The sequence below is a fragment of the Heterodontus francisci genome, chromosome 19, assembly GCF_036365525.1.
Source record: "Heterodontus francisci isolate sHetFra1 chromosome 19, sHetFra1.hap1, whole genome shotgun sequence".
Classification (NCBI taxonomy): Eukaryota; Metazoa; Chordata; class Chondrichthyes; order Heterodontiformes; family Heterodontidae; genus Heterodontus; species Heterodontus francisci.
The window spans coordinates 32,697,482-32,712,480 of record NC_090389.1 but is presented as its reverse complement, the minus strand read 5'-3'; the positions used below and the strand labels follow the sequence as shown (position 1 = coordinate 32,712,480).

The 14,999-nt window shown below is 43.1% G+C and overlaps 1 protein-coding gene across 1 annotated transcript in view; it reads right to left on the bottom strand.

Moving 5' to 3' along the window:
* Nucleotides 1-12,604, bottom strand: part of chl1b (cell adhesion molecule L1-like b) — a 689,058-nt gene extending 676,454 nt beyond the window's left edge. The window contains exons 1-2 of the mRNA XM_068052302.1: nucleotides 12,523-12,604; nucleotides 10,811-10,828 (exon numbers count right to left, since the gene is read on the bottom strand). Of these exons, the coding sequence (XP_067908403.1) occupies nucleotides 10,811-10,828; nucleotides 12,523-12,604 (100 nt within the window). The remainder of the gene's footprint in view (nucleotides 1-10,810; nucleotides 10,829-12,522) is intronic.
* Nucleotides 12,605-14,999: the final 2,395 nt, after the last annotated feature.

Below are 14,999 nucleotides of genomic sequence, written 5' to 3'. Positions count from 1 at the left end.
TGTTGCTCGCCATATCCGAAAAAAATCACTGTAATTAATTGCCAATCACAGCTAAATTTAGAGTGATTACCTCAGAAACATTTATTGATCTGTGATGAGTGATATGAGTGCACTGGTCATTGGCATCTACTAATTCATCACATTGGTTCCCGCTAGGATACCTTTTTAAAACTAAGACATCTGCTAAAGGGCCAAAACCTGCTGGCAGGAAGCTACTAAGTTTGAAAAAGGTTAAAAATGTGGTAAATGAAGATTGTAGGGGAAAGCAAAAGCTAATGGAAATAAGGGGCTGAACTTTCACCATGGATGCAGGAAACTGGAGCTGGGTTTGTTTCCAGGTCAGAGACATACCTTCGGTTGGAAACTGATTGAAGTTAAAATTTTCGTGTGGGGAAGCCCTCAATTGAATTGGTATGGAGACGGGTTTCCTGTCCACTTAGAGCCAGTGGGGATGGGAAGAAAGGCGAGTGGGATAAAGTGTGGGACTGATTTAGATTCCCATGGTAAGTTGCTGGTTGCCCTGAGGGAGGGACCTGCAGTTTGCACCAAAGCCTTCTGCTGCACCAAAGGGAAGAGAGATGTCACAAGGGGGCCAGAGACCTGGCACCTGGCTCAGGGCAGACTCTCACTTTATCGATGCCAACCAGGATCTAATGCCGGAGGCCATGAGGGAGAGGAGGGAGTTCCTCTTCATGGAGGGCAGCAGGAGGAGGCCACCTTGTCATGCAGCAGGAGAACTGCTCTGTTCAGAGTCATCCTCCTCTGCCTCCTGTTCCTCCACCTCAGTCACCTCCTGCTTCTGCTCCTCCCTGATGAGCTGTCCCCTTCCAGGGCCTCATCGTACTCAGGGTCCACACCTCTCTGAAGGACCATGGAATGCAGAGCGTAGCAGACCACCACACTGATGAGACCTATGCAAGTGGATATTGGAGGGCACTACCTGACTGGTCCAGGTACTGGAATCACATCTTGAGAATTCCAATTGCCTGCTCAATGGTTGTCCTACTGAGCAGGTGGCATGATTGTATTGCCTCTGTCTAGGGCTCCCACAGAAGGGTCAGCAGCCATCTCTTCAAGGGATATCCCTTGTCCCCTTGGATCCATCCATGCATTTTGGGGGTTGAAGTGAAGGTCTGAGGCAGCCTGAAGTGGCAGAGCATTAAGGAGTCATGGCAACTGCCAGGAAAGTGAGTGCATACATTGAGAAGCTATTGTTGTGATTTCAGACCAGTTGGACGTTGAGGGAGTGGAAGCCCTTCCTAATGATGAATCTCACTGGCCGGTCAGTGGTGCCTTGATGGCCACATGCGTGCAATGGATGATGCCCTGCACCTGGGGAAATCCAGGTATGGATGTGAAATCCAATGCCCTCTGTTCTTGCAAGGCTGTGTCTGCTGTTAAATGAATATGCTGTCAAGCTCTGGCAAAGAGGGGTCTATGGCCACAGAGATGCCATGGTGTGCAGCCATTTTTGAGTTGCCACAAAGATCTGCAGCTGATCCTTGGAAGGAGCCAGAAGCAAAGAAGTTCAAGACCACAGTGACCTTGACAGCCACTGGCAGGGCATGGTGACCAATGCTATGAGGTGAGAGGGCTCAGATGTCTGTGACCACCTGCCTGGAGAGTCGCAGTCTGCCATGGCACTGCTTCTCAGTCATCTCCAGGTGGTTCCATCTTCAATGGTAGATCCTTGGCCTCATTGCCTTCTGGCCCCTCTTTCCTCTCCCACGCCCTCCTGATACCCTGGGCTCTGCCCTTCCTGCAGAGGGTGTTGCCACATCGTCATCTGACAGTAGTGCCCCTATTTTCAGTTGGAGCCTTCCTTCATGACAGGTGGCTGCCCAAATATCCTTGGAGCCTTGCCCCCTACTCTTCTGCCCCGCAATGCCAGTGGGGTGCTAACCCTGTTCAAATCCTGAGCACTGACTGCCCACTCTCCCTGCCACCTACACAGCACCAAGGGCACCCCCTTACCAGGGAGTGCCCCCTTCCCCTGCTAACCCTCTTATGGGTCGGCATGATACCCTGGGGCATCCATGAATGGCTCCTCATTCCTTTCTTGCCTCACTTCAGATGATCTATTTCTGAAGGCGCAGGTAACCTGTGCAACATTTTAAAAATTTAAAGTTCAGACTCTGACAAGCTCTTAACAAGCTTTTAAACAGTTTTATTTGGCCTCAATTGGGAGAAGAGACCAGAGACAGAGCAAGAGAGAGAAGCACAACGGGAGTGGAGGTTTAAAAAGCACGCCAAAAGCCCAGAGTTGGAGACCAGAGACAAAGCAGGAGAGAGGAGCACGGCGGGAGTGGAGGTTTAAAAAGCACGCCAAAAGCCCAGAGTCAGAGACCGGAGACAGAGAGAGAGAGAGAGAGGAGCATGGCGGAAGTGCAGGTTTGAAAATTGCATCAAAAGCCCAGAGTCGGAAACCGGAGACAGAGACAGAGCGAAAGAGAGAGAGAGAGAGAGAGAGGAGCATGGTGGGAGCAGAGAGACAGAGTGGGGGAGTGTCGGAAGTGGAAGTTTAAAAAGCACGCCAAAAGCCCAGAGTCAGAGACCGGAGACAGAGACAGAGAGCAAGAGAGAAGCATGGCAGGAGCAGGAGTGGAGCAGGGAAAAATCGTAAAGTGACATCAGATGATGTCGCAATCAACAGTGAGAGCAGGGAAACAGAGAGCCGCCAGGGTAAGTATGCAGGTAAGTTTTTAATTTAATTTAATTTAAATCAAACATAGCATCAAACATCACAGACATGCAGGTAGGTGATTGGTTTGGGAAGAAGCTACCTGTTTAGTGAGTACCTGGTAAGTGATTAAGATCCATTCTAATCCTAACATTTAAAATAGTAAAGGAACTAGTGGTAAGCTTAATAAAATATATATAAAAAAGGAAAATAAAATAAATAATTGAATAAAATAATTAAGTAGTTAATTAAAACACATTATGGATGTCAGGATCTGTGATGTGTCATGGCTGAAGCATGTGGGAGCTCCTGGATGCCAGTGTGATCCAGGACAAACACGTCAGCAGTAAATGTTTGCGGCTCGAAGAGTTTCGGCACAGAGTCATTGAACTGGAGTCCGAGCTGCAGACACTGCGACACATCAAGAAGGGAAAAAGTTACCTGGATATTTTGTACCAGGAAGCGGTCACACCCCTTTGGATAGGGTCTTCTGATTTGGTCAGTGGTCAGGGACAGGAGAGTGTGGCAGCAGCTCAGGCTGGTAAGGGGACCAAGAGGGCAGGAGTGCAGGAGCCTCAGCCTTTGCGATTGTCGAACAGGTTTGAGGTTCTTTCAGCTTGTTTGGATGAGAGTGGGGGCTGCAGGGTGGATGAGCAACCTGACTATGGCACCATGGTACAGGAAGCCATTCAAGTGGAGGGAGAAAAAAGAAATGTAGTGGTAGTAGGGGACAGTATAGTTAAGGGGGATTGACACTGTTCTCTGCAGCAAAGAGCGAGAGTTCAGACTGCTGTGTTGCCTGCCCGTTGCCAGGGTTTGGGACATCTGCTCAGGGCTGGAGAGGAACTTACAGTGGGAGGGGGAAGATCCAGTCATCGTGGTCCATGTAGGTACCAATGATGTAGGCAGGACAGGGAAAAAGGTTCTGCACAGTCCGTATGAGGAACTAGACGCCAAATTAAGAAGCAGAATCTCAAAGATAATAATCTCTGGATTATCACGTGAGCCACGTGCAAATTGGCATAGGGCAAATAAGATTAGAGAAATTAATGCGTGGCTCAAAGACTGGTGTGGTAGAAGTGGGTTCTGGTTCGTGGAACCAGTACTAGGGAAAGTGGTGGCTGTACCACTGGGATGGTTTGCTTCTGAACCATGCTGGGGCCGGTGTCCTAGCGAGCTGCATACTAGGGAAATAGAGAGGTTTTTAAACTGAATAGAGGGGACAAAGGATCAAATTTGGGAAGATATGGTAAATCTAGGCATAGAGACCAGGCAAGAGAGAAAGGTATTAATATGGGAAATGATAAACAGACTGTGACAGGAAGGGACATAGCATACAAATCTAAGAGTAAATCATCAGATAAGGCTAAAGGTTCAAAACTAATAAAAGAACAAAACTAAAGGCTCCGTATCTGAATGCACGTAGCATTTGAAACAAAACAGATGAACTGAGAGTGCAAATTGAAATAAATAAGTATGATCTGATTGCCATTACAGAAACATGGCTGCAGGATGACATGGATTGGGACCTGAAAATTGAAGGATACATGGCATTTAGGAAGGACAGGAAGCTAGGAAAAGATGGAGGTGTAGATCCGTTAATTAATGATGGTATTAGAGTAATAGAGAGGAATGACCTAAGTTCAGGATACCAGGATGTAGAAGTAGTTTGGGTAGAGATGAGAAATCATAAAGGCAAGCACTCATTTGTGGGAGTGGTGTTCAGGCCACCTAACATTAACCACACTGTAGGACGGGGTATAAAGGAAGTTATAATGGCAGCTTGTCAGAAAGGTACAGCAATAATTATGGGGGATTTTAACCGACATATAGATTGGAAAAAATCAGTGGGCAGAGATAGCCTAGATGAGGAGTACAGAGAACGTTTTTGGGATAATTTCTTGGAACAATACGTTCTGGAGCCAACCAGAGAGCATGCTATACTAGACATAGTCCCATACGACCATACAAATTAGGAGCAGAAGTAGGCCATTTGGCCCATCGGGCCTGCTCCACCATTCAATTAAATCAAGGCTGATCTGTTTCTGTCTCAAATTCCATGCTCCCATCTACGCCCAATAATCTTTGATTCCCTTGCCTAACAAGAAACTATCAACCTCCTCCTTAAAAATATTCAATGATCCTGCCTCCACCACCTTCTGAGGCAGAGAATTCCGAAGTCGCACAACCCTCTGAGAGGAACAATTTCCCCTTGTCTCTGTCCTAAAAGGGTGATCCCTAATTTAAAACAGTGCCCCCGAGTTCTGGACTCAACCACAAGAGGAAACATCCTTTCCACAGCCACCTTGTCAAGACTGTTCAGGATCTTATATACTTCAATCAAGTCTCCCCTCACTCTTCTAAATTCCAGTGAAAACAAGCCCAGACTGTCCAACCTTTCCTTATAAGACACCACACTCATTCCAGGTATCAATCTAGTAAACCTCCTCTGAACCGCCTCCAACCCATTCACATCCTTCCTTAAAGGAGACCAAAACTGCACACAGTATTCAAGATGTGGTTTCATCAATGCCCTGTATAACTGAAGCATAACATCCTTACTTTTATTGTCAATTCCTTTCATAATAAAGGATAGCATTTCATTAGCCTTCTTTATTACTTGCTGCACCTGCATACTAACTTTTAGTGACTCATGCACTAGAACACCTGGATCCTTCTGCACCTCGGAATTCTGCAGTTGGTCCCCATTTAAGAAATACTCTGCTTTTTTTATTCTTCCTTCCAAAGTGAACAACTTTACATTTTCCCACATTATACTCCATCTGCCAGATTTTTGCCCACTCACTCAACCGATCTATATCGGTCTGCAACCTCCTTCCGTCCTCTTCACAACATACTTTCCTACCTATTTTTGTGTCATCTGCAAATTTACCTACCATGCCATTGCTTCCCTCATCTAAGTCAGTGATATAAATTGCAAAAAGTTGAGGCCCCAGCACAGACCTCTGCGGGACTCCACTCATCACATCCTGCCAAACAGAAAAGGACCCATTTATGCATACTGTTTGTTTTCTACCAGCCAGCCAATCATCTATCCATGCTAATATGTTACCCCCTACACCCATGAACTCCTACTTTGTGCAATAACCTTTTATGTGGCACCTTGTCAAATGCCTTCTGGAAATCCAAGTACAGTACGTCAACAGGCTCTCCTTTATCCACAGTGTATGTTACTCCTTCAGAGAACTCCAATAAATTGATCAAACATGATTTCCCTTTCACAAAACCATGCTGAATATTCTCGATTACCTTGAGTTTTTCGAAGTGCCCAGCTATAGCCTCCTTAATGATCGATTCTAACACCTTCCCCATGACAAACGTCAAGTTAACTGACCTATCATTACCTGCTTTCTGCCTCCCCCACTTCTTGAATAAAGGGGTTATATTTGCTACTTTTCAGTCAAAAGAACAAAGAAAATTACAGCACAGGAACAGGCCCTTCGGCCCTCCAAGCCTGCGCCGATCCAGATCCTCTATCTAAACATGTCGCCTATTTTCTAAGGGTCTGTATCTCTTTTCTTCCTGCCCATTCATGTATCTGTCTAGATACATCTTAAAAGACGCCATCGTGCCCGCATCTACCACCTCGGCTGGCAACGCGTTCCAGGCACCCACCACCCTCTGCGTAAAGAACTTTCCACGCATATCCCCCCTAAACTTTTCCCCTTTCACTTTGAACTCGTGTCCTCTAGTAATTGAATCCCCCACTCTGGGAAAAAGCCTCTTGCTATCCACCCTGTCTATACCTCTCATGATTTTGTACACCTCAATCAGGTCCCCCCTCAACCTCCGTCTTTCTAATGAAAATAATCCTAATCTGCTCAACCTCTCTTCATAGCTAGCGCCCTCCATACCAGGCAACATCCTGGTGAACCTCCTCTGCACCCTCTCCAAAGCATCCACATCCTTTTGGTAATGTGGCGACCAGAACTGGACGCAGTATTCCAAATGTGGCCGAACCAAAGTCCTATACAACTGTAACATGACCTGCCAACTCTTGTACTCAACACCCCGTCTGATGAAGGAAAGCATGCCGTATGCCTTCTTGACTACTCTATTTACCTGCGCTGCCACCTTCAGGGAACTGTGGACCTGAACACCCAAATCTCTCTGGACATCAATTTTCTCCAGGACTTTTCCATTTACTGTATAGTTCAAGTCGAATGGAACCTTTCCAGAATCTAGCGAATTTTGAAAAATTAACACCAACACATCTACTACCTCATTAGCCACCTCTTTTAAGACCCGAGATGAAGTGATTCTCCTGTGGTGACAACCGAGGTAGGCTATCTACCAGCACCATTTCTCTTCCTGGCTTGTATTTTAGACAGAAATCGTAACTCTGAAGCCTTAAGAGTAACCTCTGCAGTCTTGCTGGTGCTTTACATAGATTTTTCTTGTAGATCTGCTCATTATGCAATGAGATAGGATTAATTAATGACCTCATAGTTAAGGCACCCCTAGGTAGCAGCGATCATAATATGATTGAATTTTACATTCAGTTTGAGGGAGAGAAGAGTGGGTCCAAGATTAGTATTTTAAACTTAAATAAGGGGACATGAAAGCAGAGCGAGCTAAAGTGAACTGGCAAATCAGGTTAAGGGATAGGTCAACAGAGATGCAGTGGCAGACATTTAAGGGGATATTTCAGAATACACAGAATAGATACATTTCAACGAAAAAGAAAAATTCCAAGGGTGGGACCTGCCATCCATGCTTAACAAAAACAGTTAAAGGTAGTATCAAACTTAAAGAAAAAGCCTATAATTGTGCAAAGACAGCAAGGAATGACTAAAAGATTGATAAGGAAGGTAAAATTAGAGCACGGGAGAAAGCTAGCTAGAAATATGAAGACAGCTAGTAAGAGTTTCTACAGATATTTAAAAAAGAAAAGAGTTAGCAAAGTGAGTGTTGGTCCTATAGAAAGTGAGTCTGGGGAATTAATAATGGATAATAAGGAGATGGCAGATGAATTGAACAGATATTTTGCAATGGTCTTCAAAATTGAGGATACAAGTAACATCCCAGTATTAGCTGTAAGTCAGGAAATGGAAGGGAGGGAGGATCTCAAGAAAATTACTATCACCAGGGAAGTGGTGCTGAACAAATTGTTGGAGCTGCGGGCTGACAAGTTCCTGGGTCCTGATGGATTTCATCCTCGGGTCTTAAACGAAGTGGAGAGTGAGATAATTGATGCATTAGTTTTAATTTTCCAAAATTCCCTAGATTCGGGGAAAGTTCCGTTAGATTGGAAAATAGCGAATGTAACTCAAAAAGGGAGGGAGACAGAAAGCAAGAAGCAACAGGCCAGTTAGCTTAACATCTGTCTTAGGGAAAAAGTTTGAAGCTATTATTAAAGACGTTATAGCATGGCATCTAAAAAAATTCAAGGTAATCAGGCAGAGTCAACATGGTTTTGTGAAAGGGAAATCATGTTTAAACAATTTATTGGAGTTCTTTGAGGGAGTTATATGTGCTGTGGATAAAGTGGAACCAGTGGACGTATTGTACTTAGATTTCCATAAGGCATTTGATAAGGTGTCACATCAAAGGTTATTGCAGAAAATAAAAGCTCATGGTGTAGGGGATAACATATCGGCATGGATAGTAAATTGGTTAGCTAACAGGAAGCAGACAGTAGGCATAAATGGGTCATTTTCTGGTTGGCAAGATGTAACGAGTGGTCTGTGCCGGGGGCTTCAACTTTTTACAATTTATATAAATGACTTAGATGAAGGGACTGAAGGTATGGTTGCTAAATTTGCTGATGATACCAAGATAGGTAGGAAAGTAACTTGTGAAGAGGACATAAGGGGGCTACAAAAGGATATAGATAGGTTAAGTGAATGTGCAAAGACCTGGCAAATGGAGTATAATGTGGAAAAGTGAGAAGTTGTCCACTTTGGCAGAAAGAATAAAAAGAAGCATATTATCTAAATGGTGAGAGATTGCAGAGCTCTGAGATGCAGAGGGATCAGGGTGTCGTAGTGCATGAATCGTAAAAGTATGCAGGTACAGCACGTAATTAGGAAAGCTAATAGAATGTTATTGCTTATCGCGAGGGGAATTGAATACCAAAGTAGGGAGGTTATGCTTCAGCTATACAGGGCATTGGTGAGACCACATCTGGAGTACTGTGTACAGTACTTGTCTCCTTATTTAAGGACGGATGTAAATGTGTTGGAGGCAGTACAGAGAAGGTTTACTAGACTAATACCTGAAATGGGCAGGCTGTCTTATGAGAAAATATTGGACAGACTAGGCTTGTATCTGTTGGAATTTAGAAGAGTAAGAGTTGACTTGATTGAAACATACAAGATCCTGAGGGGTCTTGACAGGGTGGATGTGGAAAGAATGTTTCCCCTGGTGGGAGAATCTCAAACTAGGGGGTCACTGTTTAAAAATAAGGGGTCGCCCATTTAAGACAGAGATGAGGAGAAATCTTTTCACTCAGAGGGTCGTTAGTCTTTGGAACTCTCTTCCTCAAAAGGCAGTGGAAGCAGTCTTTGAATATTTTTAAGGCAGAGATAGATAGATTCTTGATAAGTAAGGGAGTCGAAGGTTGTCGGGGGTAGGTGGAAATGTGGAGTAATCAGTTCAGCCATGAACTTATTGAATGGCGGAGCAGGCTCGAAGAGCCGAGTGGCCTAATTCGTGCTCCTAATTCGTATGTTCGTATTCCTTTTCCGCCCTCCTCCTGCCTTGGAGATTATGGCCGGAATTTTACGCCGCCCCAACGGGTCGGATGGTGGCGTGGGGGTGGCGTAAAACTGAGCGGCAGGCTCCCGGAGGCCTACCCGCCCGATTCCGCCTCCAGACAAGTTTACGGCAGTCAGGCAGGGTGACGGGGGGTGGGAAACAGCCCGCTTGCCCGAGGCCAATCAAGACTCTTAGGCGGCCACTTAACTGCCACTTAAGGGCCCTCGCCCGCCTCCATGGGTATTTTACCCATCGCAAGCAGGTGTGCTGGGGAGGTGAAAGGCCGCCCAGCGATTGCTGCTGGCCTTTCTGCGCCCCGGGGGTGAGGGGTGGGGGGAATGGCAGTCAGGCACAGGGTGCCCGATTGAGGGCCACCCCCCCACCTCCCAACACATCCCCGGGACCCAAGACACCGCCCTCCCCCCAAAGGACCACTCCAGCCTCACCAGGGAAGGACCGATTCCCCCTGGTGAGGCATGCCCCTACTTACTTTCCCTCCTCGATCCATGGCGTTGGCTTGACTGCAGTCCCAGCAGTGGCCACCACTCCAGGTGGCGCTGCTGGGACTAAGAGCTGCCAGCCCGCTGATTGGCCGGCTGCTCACTGAGGCGGGACCTCCTCCCTCAAGTGGGTGGAAGTCCCGTCTTGGGACAATTAAAGCCCGGGGATCGGTAAAATACGGGACGGATCCCCAGGCTAGGTGGAAGTAGGTTTTCTACCAACTTTCACGTCAGAGTCCAGCTCCCATCCATCCAACGTAAAATGCCGGCCCATTGCTGGCGCCAGGAACGACGACTTAAAATTGATACACCGGTGTTTTCGCACCACCTGTCCCCTTCCCCGCCTCAGTTCCCAACATCGGCTGGCCCCAAAAAATTCAGCTCAAGGAATGTCACAAATCAGAGCTCTTTGGAAAGAAAGACTTGGAGTAAGAGGGACTGTGGTGAATTTTAATTTCAAAATACTGAGGATGCTGAGAGAAAAAGTGTGTGGGAGAGCAAAGTGGAAAAGATTAGAGATGAAAGGCAAATAGATGAGCAGAGAAGAAATTTATTGTATTATGTAATCCTAATTTCAGGGAATTTGAAGTTTGTATTAAAAACTTTTGCACCCTGTAATGATTTAGAGTTTGTGACTTCATTTTGGGATGTAGATAACTTAAATTGTTTCAGCGTCACTCTTTATACATCTGAACCACCTGGCATTCATAATTGTTCAAATAACTGTAAATCAAAGACTTGCATTTTATACAGAAATTCTATGAAGAACAATCCTCGATTATAGAAAGCCAGCGATACATTGAAATTCAGCACTTGTGTGCAGATAAACTGATTATGATGTACTGCAGGTAATGAGACACTATCAACATTAAAAAGGTTCGATAACAGTAATTGCACCAGGTTAACTTACTTTTTTCTTGAACAAAAGCTTTAGATCCAAGGTAAGCAAAAGGAAAATGGAAACAAGAATTATATTCTTCACATCGTCCAATTTACATATTATTTAGCATTTCAAACTCATTTCAAACTATGTGTAAGATGCAAGAGTTAAAGGCAATGGACCACCTTAAAATATATCCTCGACACACCTGCTATCCATACAATTAATGGAAACATAAATATTTGTAGATGACAATGGGCAGGTTTATTGTCTCCATTAGATGCTTCTACTCCATGCTGCAATGATAAATTGTTGCAATCCTGTAATTTCCGGTTAATTTATATGGATGAAATCTGTGCAAAGCTTAACATAATCACATTTGAAAATGCAGAATTTGTCATTCAATATCTTCAATTTTAAACTTATTATAAATACTGATGATTTTTAAAAATGTATATAGCTTAGTGCAATTCAAGGACTAAGCCAAGTAGTATGATAGCTTAGTTTCTTGCTGTTTGCTTATTTGTTGGTTTACGATTCTACTTCTGGGCAAAGAGAATCGATTTTAATAGTGTAAGCGTAAGCTCCGAGACTGAGACTAGACAAGCAGCAATATAAAAGCATGTTGCTATTGGCGTGATAGAAGTGACAATTTTGGTGCCAATAGTTTGGTTTCTGGTTAAACTCCCCTTTTCAAAGCTACTTTGAAAAATATGTTACAATGGAGTCTAAAATCCCTGTTTTGTGTAATGGAGACAGAGCAATCCTGTAAAATTTAGGTTAGCAACTCAAAGTAATCTGACAATTTAACAGCTAAAAGTTAATTTAATTTTCTCTAATGACAATGTAATACTGCTTTACACAAATATTTGATCCATCAAACTCAACACTGCAGCAGCTGAGTGATTAATACACTTGACATTCTTCTCAGATTGTTAACATTAATTTAAGAGAATTAAAAAGTTAAATTAGTCATATACCATTTTTATCTCAGCCATTTTTACAAAACAGTAGATTTCTTATTTTACTTTCGTATGCTTGTATGGCTTTATAATTAAAAAGAAACCCACAAACATCATTAGCAGCAAATTCACCAATTGGTAGCATGGTAATACATTGAATGACTCAGTGGTAACATTACATTTATGAAAGCCACAACCACTTCATTACTTGATCAGTTATCCTTCTCATTATAAATGGCTAGTTTTTTTTACACTGCATATATGTTGTGTCCTGTTAATGAACATTTATGCTGTCATGCCCAGCAGCTACATTAAAAGCCTGAATAATAGATCGAGTCTCATCAATAATTTATTGCATGTCAGTAACTGGTTGTAACTGGATCACAAAATGACAAAAGCCCGATAGGATTCTGCTGCAGTATTCTATGCAAAAAAAGGATTTTTTTTACCACTTTAACTTCAGATTACTAAATAAACTTTCTTATTTTATACATGCACTCATTTTTTTAATATAGCAATTACATTCAGTTAAAAACATTTAGAGCATTGTGTTTTTATCACAGTGGAAGACTGGACGATTACTATTATGACAAGAACATCAGTTCTTTCTGTAAATAATTTCCAACTGTAAAATCCATGAGACTGACAATATAATAGACACACACACAGAGCATTCAATTTTCCAAACATTTTCTAAAATTAAACATTCATTGACTTATTTTGACTGCACGGGAAGGGCAGCAATACCAGTATCACAGTATTTAATTAATTTTGTCTTACCCTCTTCTGGAATCTCCATTGCTGAACTCCACTTGGACCAGCACAGCAAATATAACAGCAAAGTTCTTGTGGTTAGTAGCATTTTCAGTGCTTGGGAGATCAAACAGGATCCAAAAGGAAATGTTAAGATTTCTTCTGTGATTCCACTGAGCTTTAGTTCAGACTAGCGCACAGCCATGAGTCGCTGACCAGAATCTGGAGAGGTACAAAAGGGTAAAATTAATCAGCATTAATCCACATGCACTACAAGACAGCAAAACCCAAAGGGTTACAAGGCATAGTCAAATCTTGCCAGTAATGCAATTTAGTATTTTCTCTCTTTTGAAGACATATTATTTTAGTGTAGAAAATATGATGCAAATCTCTCACATCCACTTTCTCCCACAGGAGATCTGCAAAAGTAAATCCAGTTTTCTCAGTTTGTTCTGATTTTACACAGACAAACAGAACATTGAACTTTATGCAATCAGATTACTGTGACAGCAGAGTGATGTGATAAGGGAACTGATCCACATTGCTCCTTCTGGGATTTGTTTCTACTGCTGCAGGGGATCCCACTTTTCAGAGATTCTGAACAAAAGATTCATAAAGGTGACAAAATATATTTTATGTATAAGTGAAAATAAAGTTCTTAAGGAATAGTTTATTCAAAAAATGATGTACAACAAACACTTGATACCTCCTATTGTCTTTGGCAAGCGTCTCATCACTAAGACAGGTGCAACATTTGGCATAAGAGGAGGTGAAACTGATCTACGGCAGCAGCGCAAAACGCACTTGCAGTGTTCTGGCAGATGATTTTCCACCATGCCTGATTTTCTTCCACTAAAGTTCACAAAACGACAGTTCACACTCTTTGTGGAGATTTGTTTCCTAGTCTTACTGTCGCTTTATTTAAAATTAAAAATCTTTCCAATATTTTCCAAGTCAATGGAAAATAAAAACTGGCACGATGAAAAACTGGCTGCTGATTCGATACCAACCCATTTCGTGCTGCTGGCGTTGACCAATTTCATACCCAAGGAGCTCAACAGAGATTATTCACATATGGCTTAGTTTAGCAAGTATTCTGATTTTCCACTTAATTTCTTTGCAAAGCAATTTAGATTTTGCTAATATGTTCCACAAACCATGAACACTGCAACCAAGTTTGAAATATCTGGGAAAAGGAATCTCAAACTAATTCTGTTGATATTCTAAATTTAAAAACATTGTGAAACATCATTTATTTGGGAGTGGTTTAGAATTTTCTTCGTCAGGAAAATACAATTTTATTTAGCAGAAATGATAGAAATTTGTGAAAGAAAAAGTTCACTCTTCAAAGCATTCAGCATACAAGCCAAGAAGAGCTGTTAGATGAAAGTAAAGGATCATTAAAATGGTACTTGAAACCTCTTTACACTAATCAAAAGCCGCTCCAAAGATAGATTATGATGCAGCATGTTGTCAGGCTAAGAAGCTCATTAGGGAGCTGAAGCAGGATCAGTGGGTTCATTCACTATGGTGAGCAATTACACAAAAATGACCCTAAATCAATTTTCAATTGGCTAAAATCTGTCATCAGTCATGGTTAAAAAGGTTCCTTGGGGCTAATGCCTATGAATGACATGTTTGGTGCTCCACAATAAACCGACAAGGGCTTTCTTGGGCTCTGGAGAGAGCATTATAATGAGTTGGTGGCAGACCAGTCAGGCTATGGTAAGAGGCGATTTGCATGGAAGGTAGAAAACGGTGTGGTGTACATGGTAAGGACATCTTAATGTGACCAAAAGCTATAACAGACAAAGTTGAGCTATATAGCACTGGTAAATGAAGAAACACCATACAGATAGGCCTACTGCTGCATCCTGCTGACCAAGGCTGCAGTAAATTTTCCCTTGCTTCCCCCACTGCAGGGGACCACAGCTTCAGAAGCCTTGCTGACCCTGCTTTGTTTAAATGGTAGTGGGGAGATTCCAAAGCCTAAACAATAGCACTGCCTCCAACTCTACTCCTGTTGACACCATTGACGACCACTGTTTGGAGGGAGGACCTGGTTGTGGGCATCTCTCCTTTCTTCAAGCCACTTATTCCTTTTAGGGAGGCAGGTTCAAGGAGAGCAGTTTCTTTTAAAGGAAAAATCTTACATAGAAGGTACAGCAAAGAAACAGGGCATTCAGCCCAACTGCTCCATGCTTGTATGTACGCTCCATACGAGGGTCTTTCCATCCATCTTCATCGAACCTTATCAGCATAAATTTCCATTTCTTTCGCCCTCATGTTAATCTAGTTTCTCCTTATTCTATTCACCTCAACCACTCCTTCTGATGGTGAATTCCACATTCTAAAGAAGTAAAGAATTTTCCCCTGAATTCCCTATTGGATTTATTAATGACTATTTCATATTTATGCTCCCTAGGGCTAAATTTTATTGGCGCACCACAAATCGTGGTGGCGCGCTCTGATCTCGCCAAACCGCCTGCAAGGAGCAGCTGTCG